Raw genomic sequence first — 25,204 nt, forward strand, 5'->3', positions numbered from 1 at the left:
CCCCCCCCCCCCCCCCCCAGCAAGCTTTTAATCTGGAAAGGGAGACGCAGGTAAGGAGACTGTTACAGTACAGTATGAGAATGTTAAGAAACACAGATTGGAAGGGACGGGGATTAAGGAGATACTTCGGAGGAAAGAAGCAACTGAAGTGCTTTTGGGGAGGTTAGATAGTACTGAATGAATGGAAGAAGCAGCGTGCCCAGGCAGCAGCAGCAGTAGATGCAAAGGGACAGCAACAAGAAGAAATGTGGTGTTTGCAAGAAAATACATGCACTTTAGTGTGGCTGAAGAGTAGAATGCCAGGTAGTGCATGAGCTAGGTAGGTAGATAGGATCCTATAACGGGGCTGTAAGTCCTGCCAAGAAGCTTGGACTTTGTCCTTTTACAGGGTAAACTGCTGAGGGAGTTTAAGCAAATGAAAACTTAGAGCACTGCTCTAACTTTCTGAAACACCCGTCACTAATTCTGAAATGTTACCATTTGTTTAATCTACAGTAACATTTATTTCTCAAACAGTAATTGAAAAGTCCCTTTCAGGTGAATTTTTAAGAAAAATGAAACTTATACTTCTGTATGGCAAAAGTTCGTTAAATATTTTTGACAGAAATCTTTTTTTAGTTATACTTACCAGTCCTCTTAAACAGTGGCTACAGAATAAGAACGTTAAGTATTATACACATTATTATATAGTAATGCTCTGAGGATTGTTAAAGTTTATAAATTTATTTGTGTAGAATGACTCCAGAGAGCTCTATTTTTGGTTGTCTACTCTTTATTATTAGCTATCATCCCACTTATTCTGAAGTAATGTATTGCTATTATGACTGTGTCTGCTTTCAGTAAGTCTCTCGTCTTTCTTTTTTTGCTGATTTGTTACTAATTCTTTTCCAGTTTGGAAGATTAACTCATTTTTGATAACATTTTGTCTAAAGTAAGATTAAAATTGGTTCTAAGCAAGAGCCTTAAGTGATTTTCTCTTATGAGTAAAATACACACTCTTCGTACATAAAGTTTATGGTATCTATTTTGATTGCTCTAGGAACTTTATTATTCATTTCCTAGTTCTTAGCTATAATCTGCTTGTTGAAGTTGCTGAATAGATTACCTCAGAACTTAAAACTGAGGATAAATGATGTGTTAGTGTACTTGGATCAAAAGACAGCAAAATTACATCCTGGGTATTGTTAGCTCTATTTATTCCAAGAAGAATACCATTGAAGCATGTGAAGCAACCGTCTTCTCACTTTAAGTTGTTTTACAGGGTTACCGATACTGGGCTGGCATCGGGGTCCTCCAGAGTTGTGAATCTGCACTGACTCATTATCGTCTTGTTGCCAATCATGGTATCTATTTCTTTTCCCTTTCACCTTTCAGGAAAAAAAAAAAATACAGAATTAATTTTAAATACATCTGTTTTTGTTACACTATTTAAAACATCATGAATGGCTCTCTTAAGTAGACTCATTTTTAAACTAGTTGATTAATAAGTACTTTCTTTAATTTTGCTTTGGGTTTCACTTATTAAATATTCTGTGGAAAAACTTCAATTTATTAATAGATTACTATTTCTGTAGAATTACTATTACTATAATCTGTAGACTCCTATAGAAAGTTTCCTTTAATATTGTGACTGTCAACATTTGGCAGCTGAAATTGTTCTTTCTGTGGGACAATCCTTCTGACTTGCCTCCATATTGTTACTTTGTCCTCTTGTTTCAGTTGCTAGTGATATATCACTAACAGGAGGCTCAGTAGTACAGAGAATACGGCTGCCTGATGAAGTGGAAAATCCAGGAATGAACAGTGGAATGCTAGAAGAAGATTTGATTCAGTATTACCAGTTTCTAGCTGAAAAGGGTGATGTACAAGCACAGGTATGTGTTTAAACATCTCAGGGAATATTTTACTGTGTTGTATATTTTAATGTAGTGGGAAGTGGGCAGGCACTTACGTCTGTAAGTACCATTTTAGTTGCTGTGAAGTTATTAGCTATGTATTAGAATCACCTGAGGAGCATTTAAAAAATTACCAAGAGTCCCACACTCTCCCGAGGTTCCATTTGGGTTCTTCTGGGATGGAGCCTAGGCACTGATAGTTTCTAAAAGCTGGCCAGGGGGACTCCCCTATGTACCACAGTTGAAAATCACTGCTTGGTTAAAAACAAAAAACAACAAATAATCCAATCAAAAAATGGGCAAAGGAGATGAATAGACATTTTTCAGAGGAAGACTTACAGCTGGCCAACAGGTACATGGAAAAATTTTCAGCATCACTAGTTATCAGAGAAATGCAAATCAAAACCACCTTAAGATATCATCTCACCCCAGTTAGACTGGCCATTATTTAAAAGACCGTGAATAACAAATGCTGGCTAGGATGTGGGGAAAGGGTAACCCTTCCATACTGTTGGTAGGACTGTAAAATACCACAGCCACTATGGAAAACAGTATGGAAGTTCCTCAAACAGCTACAGATAGAACTACCATGTGACCCAGCAATCCTGCTACTGGATGTATATCCAACAGAATGGAAATCATCATGTCAAATGGATACCTGCACTCCCGTGTTCACTGCAGCTCTATTAACAATAGCCAAAATATGGAGCCAACCTTAAGTGTCCTTCAACAGATGACTGAATAAGGAAAATGTGATATGTGTGTGTGTGTGTGTGTGTGTGTGTATATATATGTGTATATATATACACACACACACACACACACAATGAAATACTACTCAGCCATTAAAAAAGAATGAAATTCTGCCATTTGCAGCAATATGGATGAGTCTTGAGAAAATTATGTTAAGTGGAATAAGCCAGACAAGGAAAGGGAAATACTGCATGTTCTCACATTTAACTGGGTGCTAAGAAAGAAAGAAAAGACCACAAGCATTCATTGAACTTTCAGAAGGAGAGAACAAAACTAAGGTTACTAGAGATGGGACAGGTGGGAGGAAGGGGACTTGGAGAGAGATAGGTCAGGTAAAGGGCATAAAGGAAAATCATGATTTATAATAACTAACATGCTAATAAAAAGAAAAAAATCACTGCTCGAATGGAGCAGCATTAACACTGATAGTGAAGGCTCTTCCTGGAGTCACCAAAGATGAAACATTTTCTCTAAACAAGTCTCTGGAACATTTAGAATATCAGATGCTCTTCAGAGCTATTTACTGTTCATGTCGTTTTTCCTCATCTTAGATCATAATTTCCTTAAGGTCAAGTAGGCTGTTTAATATAAATTATATGATCTCCATCAGAGTATTGTGTGTGTGTTTGTGTGTATGTGTGTGTGTTGTGGCTTGTTTTGATGATATTAAAAAGAACTTCAGTGTCTATCTTTTTTTCTATTTGCAGTTATTTCTGATTTAGGGTACAAAGAGATGAGCAACAGGTACTTATTAAAAACAATTAGTTTTAAGACTAACAGAGGAGGACCGGCCCGGTGGTGCACTGGATAAGTGCGCCGCTTGGGAAGCGCGGCGGCGCTCCCGCCCGAGGGTTCGGATCCCACATACAGACCGGTTCCCGCTCACTGGCTGAGCGAGGCGCGGGAGCAACGCCGAGGGTTGCGATCCCGTTGCCGGTCCCCGGTCCGGTATGGGGGCAACACTGAGGGTTGCAATCCGTTGCCGGACACAGAAAAAAAAAGACAAAAAAAAAAAAAAAGACTAACAGAGGAGTCTTAAGTTTAAAAAAACTATAGTGAAAGGTAGCTTCAAATCTTAGCTTATGGAAATTATGAGAAAGCTGTCGTGTCTGATTAAATATCTTTCTTTTACATTATGATATATTTTGCTTTAAATTTTCTGTTTTACTTGCTTTCTGTTTATCTTGCTTTTCCATGTTCCCTTTTCTTTCCTTTCTTGCCCTCTTTTGGTTCAAGTGCTTTTTTGCTAGTGCATCTCTTCCCCTGCTAGCATAACACACATTTACCACTCTTTTCATGGTTATCTAGAGTTCACAACATGCGTCCTTGACTTATCAAAGTCTAGTATGAGTGAGCACGTTTACCATTTCCAGGACAACACAGAGACCTTAGAGTACTCTGTATGCTTTAAGTCTACATATTTTTGAACCTCACAAGATAATACGTTTCATACAATATATATTAATTTAGGTTTACTCACAAATTTCTTACCTTTTTGTTGTTTATTTCTTATTGCATCTCCAAGTTTCTCAGATAATTTTCCTTCTGCTGGAAGAGTACCCTTTAGTATTTCCTTTAGAGCAGGTTCACTGGGAACAAATTCAGTTTTAGTTTGTCTGAAAATGTCTTTATTTCACCTCCGTTTCAGAAGGATTCTATGCATTTAAAAGCATGCATCTTTAGTTTTTTAAATGTTTAGATTGATTAAAGTAGATTAATATCTTTAGGAGTTAAGACTAAATCTTTTGTTTTTTGAGTCATAAACAGAAATCTTTTTCCATCTAAATGGTTTCCTGTTGGCCGGGTTTTAATTACGTACCAGATGCTGCCATTTACTTTTACCTTGTTTTTGTCAATTTTCAGGTTGGTCTGGGACAGCTGCATCTGCATGGAGGGCGTGGAGTGGAACAAAATCATCAGGTAACTAGCCTGTCTTAGGGCTTTGCACTTCTCATTGTAGCAAGAAATGATGCTCCAGATGTATTTCTTGCTGAGTCAATGCCAGTATCAAGCTTGTATTATTGAAACACCCAGGACAAATGAGCTTTCAAGAACTAACCAACCCCTGACGAAGCTGAAGAATGAAAATGTGAATATACCTCAGAGTGATGGTAAAGATTTTATTAACTCTAAAACCTAATTCTCAATACTGCCCAAAAAATATACAGTCTTGGTTTTCTGTAAGCATTCAGGAAAAGTGTGTCTTAAAACACCTGTTAGAGAATATTTTATAGAACTGAGGAATTTTTTGTTGTTTGTGAGAAATTAGGATTATACAGCTATTGCAGTTCAATCCGTATCCAGTCACCAAGTCTTGTCTGCTTTCTGTCCTAAATGTCACTCGTCTTGCCTTTTCATCACTACATCTATCAGTTGTGTGAATCATCTGCCACCTGCATTTCGTAAGAAACAGCCTATCTCTGTAAACCACTCATCTGATCATGCGTTCCCTTGCTTAAAACTTCTGAATAGTCGATAATCTCCAGTAGATTAAAGATCATAACATTTAACATGACCTCCAAGGCTTTGTGCCACTCTCTGTTTACCTCACCAGCTCCCCGTTCTCTGAGTCATGGGAACACGAACCTTTTCTTGGGTCTTTGAACACAGCAAGAACCTCCCTGTCTCAGGGCTTCACAGTGTTAGTTCCTCAATCTAGAGTGACTATTACCCACCTACTTTCTTCATGTAGCTAATTCCTATTCATCCTCCAGAACTCAACTGCAACCTGTAATATATCTCCCCTGACCCCTGGCAGGAATAGCTCCTACAGCAGAAGTAGGATTTCTGAAAATCTGTATTCTTTGTGGCCCTGGTCCATTGTAAATTAAGTAATCATGTAATTAAGTTTCCCCTGCTAGAACCTAAAGTCCAAAAGAGCATGAACCATGTCTGCCTGGTTTGTAACTTTATTCCCAGCCCCTGACAGTGCCTAGCACATAGTAAGTTCTCCATAAACATCAAACTAATTAAACTGTTTTCCTGACATAATTAAGGCTATTCCCTATACCATATCCCATCAACTTTAAGAAGTAGATTCTAACGAAGTACACTCACCACCAAAACTGTGCCAGATATCTGTAGGGGTTTTTTTTATTGTTGTTATCTAGACAGCTTTTGACAGCTTTCATTGTCCCTAGGTAATTAAAATGTATGTCATTAGGCCAGTGAAGCATCAGATGAGAGAATAGAATCCTGAATAAGAGTTTGCTACCTACCTTTTTTATAAAAAGATTGGAAATACTCTTGGTGTTAAATGCTGCTTACCGGTGTAGTTGCCTAAAGCAGCCACACCTTGATAAATTATTTCACCAGCTTTGTAGAAGAAAGAAAAGGAGTTCCCATACATAATTGCATTGATTCAGCAAATATTTCAGTACCTACTATGTGCCATTCACTGCCAGGCATTCAGGATACAGTACTGGACAAAATAGCTTTGGTGTTTATCCTTAAAGAGCTTCAGTTTAATAGGGGAATTAGATATTTTTTAAATGATCACCCCAACAAGTGCATAATAAATTGTGATCATTGTTACAAAGGAAAATTAAAGGATACAATAGTGGTTAATGGGTGGGAGGTACCAGTTGTCAGGGAAGACTTTTCTAAGGAGAAGTGGATGACATTTAAGTTGACACTGGAAGTAAGGTTATTCCAGGCCAAAAAGTACAGTATGTGCTTAGGCCCTGAGACAAGAAGGAACATGGCTGATAAGCCCATAGTGTAGAGAGCAAGGTAAAACAGTGCTGAGATAAGCAGTGCTTATGTAGTCACATCACTGTATTCCTGAAACACTTTAAGGGGCTACAGTGACCAACATGTTCAGATTTTAAAACAACGACTTTGGCTGCAGTATAGAGATTGACTTAGAAGACCACAAAAATAAAAGCAGGGAGATAAGGCAGGAGAGTATTCCAGAAGTTCAGATGAGAGATAATATAGCTTGGACTACAGATGTGGTAATGGAAGATAGTGATAGGTTCAAGGTGTATTTGGTAGTAAAAAGTAACAGGATGGGCCGGCCCGGTGGCGCACTGCTACAGTGCGCCGCTTGGGAGTGCGGTGGCGCTCCCGCTGAGGGTTCGGATCCCACATACAGACCGGCCGCTCACTGGCTGAGCGAAGTGCAGGCGCAACACCGAGGGTTGCGATCCCGTTGCCAGTCACGAAAAAAGGGGAAAAAAAAAAAAAAAGTAACAGGATTTAGTGATGTATTAGATATGAGAATGAAGGGAGCGGGTACCTTGAGCAACCAATAGATGGTATGGCCATTTGCTTAAACTGAGATACTGGAAAAGAAGCAAGCTTTGGTCAAAGAGAGCAGATTTCAAGTACATGTTCAAGCAGTAGTGGATGAGGTGTTCAGAGGTTGTTGAATAGACTGGTTTAGAGATGAAAATAAAAATTTAGGAATTGCCATCATCTGGATGCTGTGTGAAGCCATGGCAGTGGATAAGATTGCTTTGAGACTGTGAAGTAAGAATGGAGACCAAAATTGACCCCTTGTAAAGCTTTCTTAATTTTTCCTTTCTCCCAGATTACTGGGAGAGAGGTAGACAAAAGAAATTAAGCTGCTATTAGATGTCTTTTAAACCTGATGCTCTCTTTGCCTATAAATAACAGAAGTCTTCTTGGTTCTTAAGTTTAGGGAACACAAGAATTTCTTTGTGTCTAAAACTATAAAACAGCTTAGTGATAAATAGTACCTTGATGCAGCTGTCTAATAAAATAAAACTTCTGGATGAACTGATTTCTATTCTGAAATGTTGATAACTGGGTGTTCTTATTTTTAAAGCCACTGCAATATAACAAGATTATTTTTAATGTTTCTTAAATAATTCTTTTTGCTAAAAGCCAAGGGCACATTCTATTAAAAACTAATTATTTTAATAAATTCTTTTCTTACAGAGAGCATTTGACTACTTTAATTTAGCAGCTAATGCTGGCAATTCACATGCTATGGCCTTCTTGGGAAAGGTACTGTACATCCTGTGAATGTATTATGTAATAAAGCAAGAGGTGTTTGCATAGTAAGTACATATTGTATTCACGATCTACAATTTACCAAAAATAAATTGGAAATAAAACTTCCAGTGCAAGGATATTTTATTTTGCCTTAAGATACGTGCTATTCTGAGACATTTTCTTAGAAACTTAAAATAACATAGCATTTGCTCATTGATATGTTAATTCTCCATTGAAATTAGGTATCATTGTCTGAGCTCCTACTTTTTGTGTATTATATGCAATAATGAGGAAATTATTGTTTGTTCTGTTCAGTTTTTTGCTAAGACTGTAACAATTGCCTATTTCCTTCCTTGTTGAATATAAGCGATTAGAGTTTGTTGAAATTTATCTACAGACCTAATTGTCTTAAATGTGATAGCCATGACCCACCTTTCAATGCAGTTCTTACCTTGAGCAAGGAAACGTTTAAGTCTAGAGACTTAATGATTCCATATGTCGTGGAAGAATCTCAAAACTTCCTTTTTTATTATTTTGCAAACGAATACAGTATAAACCAATGGTATTTTCATCTGTAACCAAATCCTAAGGTAAGGAAATTGAGATGGAATATCTCTCACAGGTTTTTACAAATAGGAAAATCTCCTCAGTATTTGCCTTATGGTCACAACTGATTCATTGAGGCCTGGTAACTTTACTTTTAGACATTCCAACCATTATAGCATAGAAATTGGTAGCCCCCCCCCCCCAATCTATATTTGTTAAGCATTTAAAAACTCTTTGTTCCAGCTCTTTTGGTTCTTGCTCTGAATCACTAACTGTCCCTATCTCCAAAAACAATTTCCTTTATTTGTTGTTTCCTTAATATATACAAGGATAAAAACACTATTGGCCATTCTGTTTCATTTCTTTTCACCAGTTATGTTCCATACCTGAAACTCTAATTGTTCCGTGTTTAAACCCTTTTAAAATAACCTTTTAGTTCTTTTCCTAAACATAAGACCCACTCTTTATCTTATCCTGGGGATAGTAGTGGGAGAGGAGAAAGCAAAGTGGACACTGCTAACAGCTCTGCTTTTCCTCCTTCGATCACTGATCTGATCCTAAGCAACTTAGTAAATAACCATTTGACTGCCCTGGGAGATAGAGCGGGGAAAGAGATTTATCTTGGGGTTAAGGATTTCTTCTCTTAAAACTGATCTGTGAGCTGATTTTATATATTCATGTTTGCTGATAAGTCATAAATTTGATATGACATCAAATATATGATTTAAAAATGTTTGCTTTTAATTCTAAAATATTCTGTGGGGAATTCTAAACTTTGTGGAAAGATTTCATGAGATCTAACAAAAACCAAAAGGAGATGAGATAGTAGAAAAATGTAATTGGAGAGAGGGTTACAGCTCTTAATGAAATTGGGGTCTGTTTTCCAGATGTATTCAGAGGGAAGTGATATTGTACCTCAGAGTAATGAGACAGCTCTTCACTACTTTAAGAAAGCTGCTGACATGGTAAGACTTCATGACTCAGTGTATCACAATGTCTGCCATATTACTAATGTTTCAATAAATAAATTTGTTATATTGAAGGATTAATGATAAACAACTCATGCCAAGAATTATTGAAAGTGCTTATGTAAAGATGATTCATGTGAATGTATTGACTAAACAAAGCCTTCCCAATAAAAAAAAAAAAATTCTTTTAGGGACCAGATTGTTAAATATTAACTCTCTGTTTAAATTTCATTGAGAAGTTTCCTCATCAGGGAAATATTGATTTTAGTAATGGGACTGGGAGTTATATAATCTACCTTTTTGTATGCCAACTTAAAGTTTAAAAGCTTACATATTAGGGTATATAATTTAGACTTTTGTTGGCCCAGAGAAAACTGTTTGAATACTTAAAACCCTGTATGCCTCCAATGCGTACACTTACCTCTTTGCCAACTACATGTTACTGTAGTTCCTGTGTCTCAGGAGCGCCTCCCAAAGGAGGGCTGTGACACTTTTTTAAAGATGCTTTCTATCCCATCTAAATTTAGGTAAATTCTAGATTTTTTTTCTTTTTGAAAACAATGATTAACTTTGCTCCATGACACTCCAGTAATCGTAAGTACAGTCAGCCTTCCAAATCTGTGAGTTCCACCATCCATGTATTCAACCAACTGCAGATCCAAAATGTTCAGGAAAAAAAAAAGGCACTTGGACTGAACATATACAGATGTTTTTTGTCATTATTCCCTAAACAATTCAGTGTAACAACTATTTACATAGCATTTACATTGTATTTGGTATTATAAGTAATCTAGAGATGATTTAAAGTATACAGGAGGATTTACATAGGTTATGTTCAAATACTACACCATTTTATATCAGGAACTTAAGAATCCTCAGAGTTTGGTATACGAGGGAGGTCCTGGAACTAATCCCATATGAATACCGAGGGATGACTGTATGTCTTCGCCACCTGAGAGCAGTATTGCTGTTATTAGGTGATTGTTGACGCTGCCTTGTGACATCTTCCTTCTTTATTGGGGTAGAAGGTTACCAATGAAAAACTACCCAAAAGATGTGAACTGCTTTTAATTTTGATGAAATACATTAATCATGTTTTATATCATAAATTCGTGGTACAATTATTCATAAGATAAGTCACCAAAATTTAATTCTCAGTAAATTTATTATTTATTCTTTCTCAGCAAATTATCAAAAGTTCCCAAATTTCTAAAAGTCAGTATTATGTTTAGTCTGATAGGAAGGAGAAAGTTTTGTTTTGAATTGAAAAGTACTAAGACATGTTTCAAATATGCTTGTAAACAATTTAGTTTGTAGTCATTTATTCTTGCCTATTTTTTAATGAATCCTTTCCATTCTTGTCTGACTGCTCTGGTTTGCAGGGCAACCCAGTTGGACAGAGTGGGCTTGGAATGGCTTACCTCTATGGGAGAGGAGTTCAAGTTGTAAGTGTTCAATCTAACATTGACTTTAATAAACTGTCAGTTGGTGAGGTAGGGAAATATTCTTAAACTAGCTTTCAGTCAGTCCAGGTGAAGCTGTTTCATTGTAACCAAAGCTAAATCTTTTCCTATTGTCCCTGGGTTTGGCTCACTGCCACCCTGCACCTCACACACACACACACCCCCCATCTCAACTGTCTTCTTAGGGTGGCTTCATGTCAGGTACCTTCTGCTGAAGGCGTGAAGCTGTTTCTCATTCTTTCATCTATGATATCTACCCTTCCTACTTTTTCCATTTCTCCAAGACTTAAACATCTCCCTTGCCTACATCTTTACTCAAGCCTAGGAAAATACTGAGTTTCTGCCATTTAGGAGGGGGAAACTTTTGCTCTACCCTGTCCCCCTTGTAGCTACCACCTGTCTTCTTTCCAGCCCTTCACTGCAAAGCCGAGTTTCTTCAAAGAATGAACTTTACTGCCACCATTTACTCGTTAGTTCTTAGCAGTCAGGCCCCTGCCTCGTGTAACTGCTCTCTCTATTCAGGTCACCAAATACCTCCTGAATGTCAGTCCAGTTGACATTTTGGGGTACTGCCCCACTTGAACTCTTTTCCCTGGAATTCTGTATCTGCAAGCTCTCTTGGTGTTCCTTGGCCGTTGCATCTCACTCTTCTGTGTTACCTTCTCATGTCAGATGTCCCTGGATTCTCATTGCTGTTTTCTTCTCTATATGGTCTCTCCAAACAATATGTTCTTTTAATTTAAGCCCAAAACTAGAGCTAGTTTTAAGAGCCTAATGTATAGGTATTCCCTAACAGAAAAGATCTCATTTTGATTCCATCTAGCCATTGTAGTATACTAAAATTCAGTAGTAATCTTTATTTTAATTTTCCTCTGGATGCATATGACCTCTGACATCTTATGATCATATAATATTTGATAAGGTACACAGGGAAGGAGCAAATAAAGAGAATAATTTTTCTTATTTAATATTAAAAAGCTGAGGTCTGAAAAGGATTAGTTGGTTAGTAGAAAAGACTGTTTCTTACTTCCTCATCTGGTGTTCTACTAGAGTTTATGCTTTCTGAGAGCAAACACAAATTGTTTCACAAAACTATTTGTTTTTCTTCACAGTCTTAACTATTAATCCTCCTATGACTTAAAGTATATTACCATCTGTCAAATCAGAAAGTAGTCCTTTTAATGGATCTTTAAGAATACCTTTTGTGTGCTTTGTTCATTCCTTTTAATGAATGCATCTTCTAACTTCTGAATATATCAGCCTTTTGAGCTTTCTCATTTTATCATATTTTTCTATAGAATTATGATCTGGCACTGAAGTATTTCCAGAAAGCTGCTGAACAAGGCTGGGTGGACGGGCAACTGCAACTTGGGTCTATGTACTATAGTAAGTAACATTGGAATTAATGATGCATTATAGCAAGATCTAAATTAACCTATTTTCCACTAGATGGCACTATGATATGGAAATGATTCTAGCGGATTAATGTTCTCCCAATTCAGTGATCTATGCATCTTGTTTTTCATTTTAATATGTAAATTATATTAATGTATTAATCTATATTAATCAGATTCACATATTTACTGAGTAAGAATCCCAACTTTCATTAGAGTTTTCCTCCTCATGTTTAAAGGCTTCTCTGATATTAACTATATCTTATTTAAAGCTATTACTGACCTTTCATGTGATTTTTTTTTTTCCTTCTTACAGACGGCATTGGAGTCAAGAGAGATTATAAACAGGCCTTGAAGTATTTTAATTTAGCTTCTCAGGGAGGCCATATCTTGGCTTTCTATAACTTAGCACAGATGCATGCTAGTGGCACAGGTGTGATGCGATCATGTCACACTGCCGTGGAGGTAAGTTCTTAATTTTTACTAACTTGTACATAGGAAATTGATTTGCCCTGTAGGAAGGTCTGCCCTTTTAATTCTGATTTTCTTTGCATAATTTCTTCTACAGTAAAAATAGACTTTGCCTACTAGCATAGATATATACTTGAGGGAAGACTGTAAGGGTCTGTAAATAACTATTGCTCTCCCTAATAGAATCAACATTTATAGAGGCAGATATTGGTGTCTGCATTATCTCTAGCACCTAGGACAGTATCTGATACATAGCATCAAAAAAGTGTATGTTAAATGAATGTTCCAAAGGGAAATGCTGATTGCTCCTAATTGGACATTTTCCTGTTTAGCTTTCTCATACCTGGCACTTTAGAACAATATTGATAAATGTGTAGCAAAGTTTCTAAATCTCTCTTTGCTTTATTTTCCTCACGTGTAAAATGGGGATATTAATAGGACTTAACTTATAGGGTGGACCCCTCATGAACCTCTTGAAAGGATTAAGTATATTAATATCTATAATATACATAAATCATTAGAACAGTGCCTTCCCAGAGTAAATGTTTGCTACTGTTTTCATAAATCTGTTGACTTCCAAAGGGTAAGGGAAAGCAAGCTTCCAGAGATTGAGAGCAAGCTGAACAATCACATGTAGCCAGAGTGAAAAAGTTATTTTCTGGCATATCTTTCTTATTTTCGTACTGATTTTTTTTCCTTTCCACTTCTCACAGTTGTTTAAGAATGTGTGTGAACGAGGCCGTTGGTCTGAGAGGCTTATGACTGCCTATAACAGCTATAAAGACGGCGACTACAATGCCGCAGTGATCCAGTACCTCCTGCTGGCCGAGCAAGGCTATGAAGTGGCACAAAGCAACGCAGCCTTCATTCTCGATCAGAGTAAGGTTCATGTTAGTCCTGCCTTAGGTTTGCCGTACGAGAGTTCACATCAGGTTAACCTGCTTAAAAAGAAAAGCCACCAAGAAACGTTCTTTATTGTTGTGGATAGAACTTAACAAATATGCTTAAGTTATTTTACCTCAGATCACTAAGCCATCAAAGTTAGTTTTATAATTATTGAGTTGACAATAAAAATGGATTTGACATTCATCTTAAATTAACTGCTTTCAGTAAGTATATTTTCCAAAAAATGGTGGATACAAAAACACCATTTTCCAACGCCGTGTAGATCCCTAGAAGTGTCTCAGTAGTTAGTGTTTTTATTGGTACTGTGGATAGAACATGTTTTAGGAAGTGCCATCCTGAATCCAGTGATTCCTTTGAGCTCAGTATTTTATTCCAATACTTGTTTAATACTTGTTATATCTAATTCTTGTTTAAATTATGCTCCACATATCCACCCTAGTTTGCAAATGAAACCTGAAAGTCTAGTGCCTTTCCTTAAATGCCTGATTTTGTATTTCATTTCTTTTCCTGTAGGAGAAGCAACCATTGTAGGTGAGAATGAAACTTATCCCAGAGCTTTGCTACACTGGAACAGGGCTGCCTCTCAAGGTGAGTTGTGAATTCTAGGATAAGAGTTTCACCCAGGGACCTCTCTATATTGTTTTTTATCTCCCATGAACATTAAATCATGTCATTCATCACCTTAAAATTAAGCAGAGATACTGTTGTTTAACTTATTTGTATTATGGTTGGTATAATTTTTTATTCCTAAAATGGTGGTTAAAATGCCAGGGTTTCTAAATTAAATTGCAAAGACTTTGTACTGGACATTTCTGTCATGCTATGGTTCACTCTGGTTTCCATTTTGAGGCCAGTATGTTGTGTAAAATGAGAATCAAATAGAAAATAATAGAATATCAGCTCAAAAGATTCCAACTTTTCCCCATATTTTTCTTTTGAATGATTTTTTCTCACACATAGTCCTCTCAACGTTGTCTGCCTAACTCTTCTCTAAGCCTAAACAGTGATAAAGCTGAACTATTTTTTAAAATGTAAATAACATAATAAAATAGAGCATGATCATTTGAAGAGTGTTAGTGAAATAGGGAGTACTACCCATAATGTTTTACTTCTCCCAGACTGTTACAAAGCATTCTGCAGAAGAGCTACACCTCTAGTTTAAATCTTTACTGACTTTATACTTTGGCTAAAGGATTTATTACAGTTTGTGTACAAATTAAAACTCTTTGTTTCACATAAGCATGTTAACAGGAGGAAGAATAACTGGTCTGTTTTAAACACTATTTATTGACAGTTTTGCATTTAACTTTTGTTTAAGGCTATACTGTGGCTAGAATTAAGCTTGGCGACTACCATTTCTATGGATTTGGCACTGATGTAGATTATGAGACTGCATTTATTCATTATCGTCTGGCATCTGAGCAACAACACAGTGCACAAGCTATGTTTAATCTGGGATATATGCATGAGAAAGGACTGGGGATTAAACAGGTGAGTGTGCCACATTTTAGGTGACTAACTTATGAAATGACTTTTTTTTTTTTTGGCTGCTGACTGATAGGAGGATCGAACCCTGGACCTTGGTGTTAACCAGCACCACACTCTAGCCAGCTGCGATAATCAGCCAGCCCATGATTTCTAATATTTCAAAAAACTGCCCTTGCATCTTTCTCATCTTCCCCACACACATGTTAATATCAACACTGTTATATTTAGGATATTAAGCTGAAGACAGATTCATGAAAACAGAAATTCAGTGCTGCCTCTATCAATAACTTCTTGTTTGAGAAACTGTCCATCTTCAGCCAAACACTGTTGTTTTTAAATTATTTCAAAATTAAAATATCTAATAGAACATAAACACCAAAATTATTCCACCGTTATCAGTTTTTTAAAAGTATATAAACAAGTTCTTTAATTGAAAATTTGTATCTTTTTCTTTTCTCCTTAAACTTATATTTGCAGCCACTACTTCCATTGAGTTATATACTAATGTAATATTTGTTTTCTTTTTGGGTGGGCGGAAAGTACAGGGATTGAAACCCTGGACCTTGGTGTTATCAACACTGAGCTCTAACCACCTAAGCTAATATATGTATTTAATGCTTAGGTCTTTTACTGATTACTCTATCATACTTATCTTAAGCATATAAATTTATTTTAAATTTTGATAAAGTTATACTTTTTGTGTTCCTTATTGAAAGTACATCTTTTAATGTGCCTGTGCACTATATTTTGACAAAATGCTTCTGTGGTCACATTTAGATATTAATTTAATTTTAATTTTAATATGTAAATTTTATATTTAAACTTATCTTTATATGTAGAATACTGATTATTAGTATTAGGTACTTAAATATAGTTTTATCAAACTGGAGCATCAGACTCAGTGCATTCAATTTCTGGAAGATTTGCTATGTAACATAGTTATTGAAGCTTCTTCATTGTGAAGGTTGACTTCATTTTATAATTTAAATGAAGTTCAGTGTGTTTGATAGTAATATAAACATCACATATAAGTTCTGGAATTTATGGGATAAATCTAGTAATAATTTACTGAAAGCTGTCAAGATTAAAATGATGTAGCTCTAGTAAATCTGTTTCTATGTAGGTTATAAAACAAGAAAATTAATGTACTTGTCTTATAATTTGTAATGTAATATAATGTATAGCTAATATTAAAAATTCTTTGAGAATAAAAAATACGATAAAAGGCATAGTAGTCCTTTGATAAGAGTGGGGGGAGGGAACTCATGTTCAGCTTTTGAGAATAATTAAATAATCATGTATAAAAATCAGAATAACTCCATTAGTTTTTATAAGACATGATGATCTTTTCTTTTTTTTTTCTTGTTTTTTTAAATGAAAGAGACATTCATACTGCTAAAAATTAATCCATTACTTAGTATAGCTATAAAAATATTAAGTATTAAATAAGATGAGAATTGGGTATAACTGGAAAAAATAGCTCAGGATATGATAATTTTTAACTATCCTATTGAATCTGTTTAATTACCCAGAGTCTGTGTTATCACATAAAGTTTGATCCATGATCTTGAAAAGTATGAGTTATAAACACTAGCCATATTGTTACTATTATTTGAAGGTGCTCTTCTTTTTAACTAGTGACACAGCTTAGGGTCAAGTATAAGGAGCAACTAAAAGTAACTGCTTATATTTAAATATGTAGGGGAAAAAGTCAGTTTGGGGGTTTAGCCTTTTTTCCCATGTCTCCTGGAATTCTTTCCTAAGAGTTTGGTATTCTTTGACAATAGTCAGGGCATGGAAGTAGTGAGGTTTTAATCGTCACAACTCCCACCATCCTATTCTAACATATATCTGAATTTAAAAGACTCCAACCTGGGCCAAAATTAATAATGACTTGTTTGACCCTTTGTAAGAAATATGTCTAAGAGTGAAACAGAAAATGCCCTCTTACGGGTTTATAATTAGTCAATAATACCTTCTCTAAAACCATTATTTCAATGTGTGTTTTTATGTGGTGACCCTTGGAATTTTACACCCCAAGGCAATACACCTGAAGAAGGGGTGGGACAGTGAGGGGGTGCCTTTCTTTTGTAAAGGGGAGAAAGTTGCTGTTCTCATAGGCGTCTTCTCAGACAGATCCCTTGTAGGAAAAAGCACATATGGAAGTTGGGAAACAGCAGATAGAGTCCCTTGAATTGTGCATGCAAGTACCTCTTGGAAAAATCTTGAGCATGTCTACCCCAGTCGGAAGATCACTACTTCAAACTGAAACCAGAAATTGCTTACACTGGCTGAAGTTTTAAGTAAGAAAAAATTAGCTGAAACTTAGAGGTTGCCCTTGGAAATCTCCAGGTTAACAGTGTTATGTGTATATAGATGGCTGTATCCAGCATATCTGCACAGCAAATGGGATGTTAAATTGGGGGAAATTAGTTAAGTTTTCTAATTTTTAATTAAATTTTTCAGAATGAAGCAGCTAGTTAATTAAAGAAATTTTTTTTTTTTTATTTTGTCCTTTTTGAGACCGGCCACACCACGCTCAGCCATGAGCGCACCGGCCATCCCTATATAGGATCCGAACCCGCAGCAGGAGCGCTGCTGCGCTCCCAGCACCGCACTCTCCTGAGTGCACCACGGGCTCAGCCCTAGTTAAAGAAATTTTACCCAAGTAAACCTTGGGGTTTTTTTTCTTTAGGTGAGAGAAATTCACTTTAAAATGAAAATTTGAAAGGTAAAATAAATTTTCCTAATATATAAAATAAAGGCCCTAGTTAAAGAAATTTTACCCAAGTAAACCTTGGGGTTTTTTTTCTTTAGGTGAGGGAAATTCACTTTAAAATGAAAATTTGAAAGGTAAAATAAATTTTCCTAATATATAAAATAAATAAATATTTTTACTTATTTTGACAAGCAATGAATTTTGGTTTATTACCTGTGTTACAGGATATTCACCTTGCAAAACGTTTTTATGACATGGCAGCTGAAGCCAGCCCAGATGCACAAGTACCAGTCTTCCTAGCACTCTGCAAACTGGGTGTTGTCTATTTCTTGCAGTACATACGGGAAACAAATGTAAGTGGTTCATGCCTCTTTTAATTAAAATACAAATGATATAACCTTCTCAGTCCTTGAGGTTTGTATTTAAAAAGTTGAGGGGCTTAGGGACGAGTGTCCTGCAAGTGTCAGGTCCCTTCCCTTCTTCCCCCCAGGTGAAGTACCAAAGGACCTCATCAGGTGAGGGGTCATTTAATGCAGTTTTTAGGTCGCATTTGACAGTGGTTCCTAATGCTAAAGGATTTTTCACTGATGCAGATGTTTTCTGGTTCAGGGAAAACTGAGACTAACTCATGGCAATTTTAACTAAATTCAGTAAACATTAAATCAGATGACTGCCTGGCAGTGACTCAAACCAGTCCCTTAAAAAGAGAGAAGGAAAAAAAAAAAAAGAAGAAGAACCTGATACGGTGGCCAGGCTGTTGTACTTCAGATTCTTCTAATAGTGAAACACGTTAAAAATGCCGCCAGAATTTTTTTCTCTAAAAATAACTTGAGTCATATAAGTAGGCTAGCGGTAGAACCTAGATAGGAGATGGGTTACCCATCCTCTTCAAACCTACCAACTTTAGTTAACAGTACTTTGTAGGTGCTCTTGGGTTCTGCCAGTTTTACGTTATGTTTTCAGTATTTGTAATTCCTAATAACAGATTAACTGGTGCAGCACTTAACTCTGAAAGCCCTAAAATGTTCAGAGCCCTTGTTAGGTACAAGGGCTATTTAACTTTAGTTCATTCAGGAACAGAAAAGGGTGATGTTTATACCTGTTGTTAATTTCTTTCAGAACAGGTGGGTATACTATTTCAGCATTAGATTCAAGAATGGGCTTTTCCTCATATGTTACACAGACATGAATGTAGTCCGTGCTGCTCCAGCATCAATACAGAGAAATGCACTTCTTTCTTTTGCCGCCTTAGCTGGTGTTACTGAGGTCCTCCCCATTCAGGGCTCCAGAGCACTGAGCATGTTGGACTCTGTCCTCCTGGTTGCCTATATATGTATAATGTCAATTGCTATAATTGCTTGGTAGCATGAGCCAGGGTGTGCTGTACCTTTTGCCAGCTGAAGTGATGTGTGTTCCTTTAATGAAAAGCCTAATAGTGTGGCAACCTACTGTTTCTCTCAGGACTATTTCAGACCCTTGTCTCCCACAATTTTCATCACTAATAAACTGTTGGTTTCAGTCTAGGATTTGATCTTGCAGTGCACCATACTGAGCATATTATATCTTTCCTATTTTTTCAATACAGAGGTAGAAAGAAGACAATAAAATGTCCCATAATCCTACCACCCACAGATTCCAACTTTAGAAAAAAAAAAGAAAAAAGATCACAAGAGTAATAAGTATTAATGTCAAGAAAGTCAAACAGTACAGAAAAGCACAAGATCTTCCATCCCAGGTTCCTCTCCAGGGAACTCAGTAGTTTCTTGTAATTTTTTTTCCTGAAAAATTTAGCACCTGTTCCTACAAATATGTATTATGGATACCTTTTAAATGTAATTTTATTTAAACAAAGGATTATACCCCATATGTACTTTCTTTATGGGTAATTAGCAGTCAGAAGGTATCAGGAATAACTTAACTGACACTAAAGGAAAATATCATAGACTAAGAGCATAACTTTTAAGTTCAAATTCAGTTATTAAATATTTTCCATTTTACTTAAATCGTAACTAAAGTGCATTCATTCAGCTGTTAAATGTTCGAATTCCTGTAATCTTCAGTTACTTGAGAACAGAGCTGTTCAGCTGGTCTGCCATCACTACAAATATATTGCAGGTGCCAAGACACTGTTTCTCCCCCTTGGCACTCCGTTGACCCAGTGTTTCTTTTCAAAGAAATGGTTGGAAATTAATGTATTAGATTACTGATGGAAAGAACTCTGTTAGACATTTTATATAATCAACTGTTACAAAGTAATAGCTCAATTCCTGAGACATTATTTTGCGCTTCATCTGAAGGTTTTTAAAACCTTTAAAAAAACAATTGCATTGTACAGTGTTCCTAAAACCAGTTATTTTAGGTTCTGTATTTATCTTTAATTTGTGATGTACTTTCCCAGTTCCTTCCCTAACATTTTAGTGATGATAATGATTTTTATATTGTTTTTCTTAAGGTTCGAGATATGTTCACCCAACTTGATATGGACCAGCTTTTGGGACCTGAGTGGGACCTTTACCTCATGACCATCATTGCATTGCTGTTAGGAACAGTTATAGCCTACAGGCAGAGGCAACACCAAGACATGCCAGTACCCAGGCCCTTAGGGCCTCGGCCAGCTCCACCCCAGCAGGAGGGACCACCAGAGCAGCAGCCACCACAATAACAGCCACTGTGTCCAGCTTTGATCAGTGACAACTAAGGAAGTTGTTTGCTGAGAACACTTGCATTTGATTTAGGACTTTGGATCAGTGGCCACCTCCTGGAAGAGGCACAAGGAAGCATCGAATTACTAAAGCTGCTTAGAATCTGATGCCTTTATTTTCAGGGATAAGTAACTCTTACCTAAACTAAATTGAATGTTTGTTTCAGTGCCATATGGAATAACAACTCTCAGTGGCTCTCCTTTCTTTTTTTTCTTTTTCTTTTTTTTTTCTTTCTGGAAACTTATGTGAGGCACTCAAAGTAATGTCTACTGTATTCAGCTTTCTTTCTTGGGTCCTGCTGGTTATTCTCTCAATATGCATAAGTTCTTATATTAACCATCTTTAAGATCTTATGCATCAACACTAAAAACTAATCCTTGTAAGAAGGAAAACCCAGTTAGTTGCAAGTTTAACTTTAAACATGTTTGAAAGTCTCAAAATAGAACTTGCCTTTTAAGTTTAAAAAAAAAAAAAGAAAGAAAAAAAGAGAAAAGATGATTTCGAAGTGTTTTGGAGCTACAAAAACTGAAAAACTTTTACCAGTCCACATGCAACTATACATGTTGAGCATATTCATTATTTTGAAAGGAAAGTTTGGGAGGTTTCTTATTATTGGTCATTGTCACACTTTATACCATACATCTCTCCTTCAAAGACTGACAGGCCTTGTTAGAGTTTTTTGTGAACTTCACTTCTTTGGAATGGAATATATATATAAAACTTTGTGAACTGACTCCTTGCACTAACATTTGAATTTACCCCACCTACTCAGTATAATTTGCTTGTTTGCTTTGAGTATAGAGAGCCTTGATCCGGAAGCCAGAGGATGGACTAAATGGAAGAAATTAAAAAACAATATTAAAGAACTCTGGATGGGGAACCAAGATCATAGATACACTTTCCCAAAAGTTGAAGCATTTGTTTCCAGGATTTATTTTACTTTGTATTTCTTATTGCACAAAGACCAGATCACCCTCCTGAATTCTTTAAATATGAAATATTGTTGTCAGGAAATGACATACCGTGACTACCATTATAATACTAAAACTCAGAGAATCAAAGATGGAATAAACTCAGTGGTTGATGAAAGTCAAAGCCATACCATTCTGTACTGTTCAGATAGCTTCTGATCTCTGACAGTTTTATGTTACAGGAGAAACTCAGCCACTTGTTTAGCTACATGTTCACCATCCTCCCACTATTAACATCAGGAAAATCAAGGCTACTACAATTCAGAATTGTCTGATTAAATAGTGAGGAGAAAAACAACAAAAAAGAAAACAGAACTTCACATAATCATACAAATGAAAGAATTAAACTGAATTCATAGTTCTTTTTACTGTCAAACGGTAGTGTTCACCAGCCAATATCTAGTCTGATGCTGCTTTAATATCTAAGCAGGCTTTCTATGCCTGCTGACATTAGACTGTTTGTATTAACATTTATACTTTTTTCCCATAATCCCTCATCTGCCAGAAAACTTGAAGAGTTTATTACTTGTAGAGTTGTAATGCTTTGGTTTTTGAAGTTAAGGATTTATTTTGAACTAGGTTTAATGAAGGTTTTAAATGTGAAGTTGTATACTTTTTGTGTGTTCAGAGTATTATGGGAAACCTGGTGAGCAAACTTTCCCCCAGATAATTGCTTCCAAATTTGAAGAGGTGGTGACAGAGAGAATCATATGTATTAAAGTATATCTCTGAAAGGTAGGAAATTTTACCCTCATAAGTGTAGTGTCGCTTTGGGCAGCTCTTGTGAATATTACTTGTTTGGTCTCTTACACTTAGAGATTTGAATACAGTTGGAAAGTATGTCAGTGTCTTCATCACTGCTGCTTCTCTCCCCTTCGAAATAAGTATAATCCATTGTAGCAGCCAAACTTCATTTAGAAGGAACTGGTTTAATTTATTTGAAAGCTGAAAACTCTCTAAGATGACTATCTATCACCTTCCATTTCTTTCCTCTGCCATCCACACAATTTCTCCTTTAGCAGCATTTTTATATATCTTTACTTCCTTCCTTTAGTACTTTCAGAAAATATTTCTTAAGACTGGATGGGAAAGTGGAGTCTTGTTCTTCATGTAATAACAAACTTCCTGTTAGTTTACCTCGTGCCATGTGATTTTTATTATTATTACTGTTAGTATTCTAGATATCCTTTTCTTGTCTTGTTCTTACCTCCTGTTTTGCCCTGGGTCATTTGCTACCAGAAATTTGGATGGTAAATATAAAGTAACTTAGTTCTTATGGCTTCATTTAAAGACGGCCTCAAAATATTTTGCTTCCTTTTTCTTTTTTGTTCATGGGACATGGTACCTAAGCAAATAGGAATTGGGTTTGGTTTTTCTCCCAAAATAATACTCAATATTAACCTAATCAAATGGCATCCATTTGAATAAAGTGACAATAACTAAAGCTAGTTAATGTCAGTGACATTACACTAACTCCAGGATTCAGGAGTTTTAATGTTAGAATTTAGACTTAACAGAGTGTGGCTTCATTTCTCCATGGTAGCCCATCTCTCCTGATACCTTTTATAGTCTGTCTTCTTGCCTTCAAAAGTGACGACAGTGGTACTCTATTTAGCTTATATTCACTTGTGCATTTGGTTTATTGGTTAGCCAGCTGTTTCAGAGTCTTGAGACTATCCATTTCGCTTCTATTTTATTTTACAAAGGTAGCATTGGTGGGTTATTTTTTTTTCTTTTTATGTTTAAAGTTTTTCTGTTTTCTGGATAAGGCTTATTTTTGATTAATAGTCAATGGCACAGTTAAAGTAAATCAAAGCCTTCTTTTTTAAAAATTCATTATTTAGCACTTAACTAAGATTAACTTATGAATCATTAATCTTGACGCTCTTAAGGATTTGTTACCCTTCTGCATATAAGGTTAATTTTTGAGAGTTTTACCACTATGCTGTTTTATCTCTGTACCACTGGGAAGTTTTAGAAACTTTCCACCAGTGATCTGATGATGATTTGATAATTTATTTAATTAAGGAGTTGCTGATGCCTCCAGGAAACTAAAGTATTTTACATATAAGATTTTTTTTTTTTTTGGCTTTCTCACTCCCTTCTTTGCTCTTCATGTTTGTTCTTCAAACCAATGTTTTGGAAGTATGCATGCATGCCTACAAATGAAAACCATCATTCTCCATGTGTGTAGCATGTGTCTTAATGTCTAACTACATATGCAAAAACTTCCTTTACAGAGGTTTGGACTAACATTTCACATACACATTTGAAAATAATATGCTTCAGGTAGACAGTCCCTTTACCTGCCAAGAAGAGCAGGAATATATTTGCTCCAATGACAGATGGTATTTGTTTTAAAAGTGAATCTAATATATGTCACATATTATATTACTATATATATATGACTGGAAGTATGCAGTAAATCAGAGCAGAAAAAAACTATTTTCATGCAAATACTTTTCATCAGTCATTGCTCTAAAATATAAGTGAAGATAACAAAATTTCTGAATGTCATATTGTCTGAGACACTACCTGATTTTTAAATGTGTAGTATTCATTGAAAAGAAGCTAAATTTCTCCATCCACTTAGTATTTCAAGGAAATTAAAACGATTCTAAGTAAAAATGATTTGTATTTTATAGTGACTATTTGTACAATTAAAAATTTGATTTTGTGTGCGTGAGAAGGATTCCTTGGTAGTGTGCAGGGCACCATCTCACATGTACTGTTTGTCTTATTTGGATTGACAAACAGACTAACACTATTCTCTTTGATTTAAAAAAAAAAAAAAAAAACAACTTACAATGTTGATATGATCAAAGTGTAACCACTATAAATATTTGGGAAAAGAAGCTTAAAAAGACCTTAAGCTGGCACTGTGAAGGACACCATGGTAGACTTTTTTTTTCTTTGTAAATTTATTTTGTATTTAATGAAATGCAGTATGAAGGCTGGTGAAGTGTAATATAATTGTGTAAACAAACAAATCCTGTTAATAGAGAGATGTACAGATTCGTTTTGTACTGTATCTTGAAACTTGTGAAATAAAGACTCCACCTCTGGTTGTCCTGTATGCTGTAATGAACCACCACCAAGCACCGTTCCAGTCAGACTTCTTTTTTTAACCTGAATGATTCAATTTTTATAATGAACCTTTTTGGAAGTTCCAGAGCTTCTGGAAAACATTCATTTGATGCTATTTGATCTCATCTTTTATTTTTAACTCCTGAAATTCAGATTCTTGTAAATTGAATATTGCCCTAGGAAAAATATTAATTTGCTAAAATTTCTGCCATTTTTAAAATCTTTGCTATCTTTGACCTGTATCAGCCTGTGATATATAGTAAGCATGATTCACTTTAATTTAGCCTGATTATAGTATAATTTATCTAAAGTTTGTTTATACACTTCCTTGTCCTGGGAAGTTTTTAAGAGAGCTTGCAGAGACACAATACACCACCATAAAATTAGAGGAAGAAGATCTGAGAAAAGAGGAAATGAAAAAGAAAACATTAAACCAGGAATGAACTTTGTATCCAAAATACAAGTTAAAAGTGGGCTACAAATCTGGCCCTCAATTTCTAGCAGTCAACTCAAATACGCAATGTAGATAAAATGTTACAGCTTAGAAGCATCGGGTTCTTGGATAAGAAGTCTGGATGCTGCAAATTGAGGCAAGTGAGAAATTGGATCTCGAGTTTTAGTTCTGGGAGCATAGTCATCCCGCCCCAAACCTTGACTGACCTTGACTATAATGAAAGTTGTAGGGAAGTTGGGTGTCAGAGCCGGTAACTTCATTTTGGCCATTAAACCTGAAGTTGAGTGTGATGCCTATTTCCCGCTTAGTCCCTTTCTGACAAGTTGTTAAAATGAGTCCTCAGTCATCGTTGGGTGCAACTTGATGAGAAACAGCCCCTTTAACTTTCTTTATGATACTAATTTAGATTGGTTATACCAGCTTTG

The 25,204-nt window shown here is 35.8% G+C and overlaps 1 protein-coding gene across 1 annotated transcript in view; it reads left to right on the forward strand.

Moving 5' to 3' along the window:
- The window catches only part of SEL1L (sel-1 suppressor of lin-12-like (C. elegans)), a 53,997-nt gene extending 29,691 nt beyond the window's left edge, over nt 1-24,306 (forward strand). Inside the window, exons 9-21 of the mRNA XM_008574294.1 lie at nt 1,262-1,343; nt 1,720-1,874; nt 4,512-4,568; nt 7,554-7,622; nt 9,044-9,121; nt 10,507-10,569; nt 11,886-11,973; nt 12,298-12,446; nt 13,166-13,331; nt 13,872-13,946; nt 14,677-14,849; nt 17,790-17,918; nt 20,018-24,306. Coding sequence (XP_008572516.1) covers nt 1,262-1,343; nt 1,720-1,874; nt 4,512-4,568; nt 7,554-7,622; nt 9,044-9,121; nt 10,507-10,569; nt 11,886-11,973; nt 12,298-12,446; nt 13,166-13,331; nt 13,872-13,946; nt 14,677-14,849; nt 17,790-17,918; nt 20,018-20,227 — 1,494 coding nt within the window. The 3' untranslated portion in view covers nt 20,228-24,306. The remainder of the gene's footprint in view (nt 1-1,261; nt 1,344-1,719; nt 1,875-4,511; nt 4,569-7,553; nt 7,623-9,043; nt 9,122-10,506; nt 10,570-11,885; nt 11,974-12,297; nt 12,447-13,165; nt 13,332-13,871; nt 13,947-14,676; nt 14,850-17,789; nt 17,919-20,017) is intronic.
- Nucleotides 24,307-25,204: the final 898 nt, after the last annotated feature.

Source organism: Galeopterus variegatus, unplaced genomic scaffold (assembly GCF_000696425.1).
Source record: "Galeopterus variegatus unplaced genomic scaffold, G_variegatus-3.0.2 Scaffold1029, whole genome shotgun sequence".
Classification (NCBI taxonomy): Eukaryota; Metazoa; Chordata; class Mammalia; order Dermoptera; family Cynocephalidae; genus Galeopterus; species Galeopterus variegatus.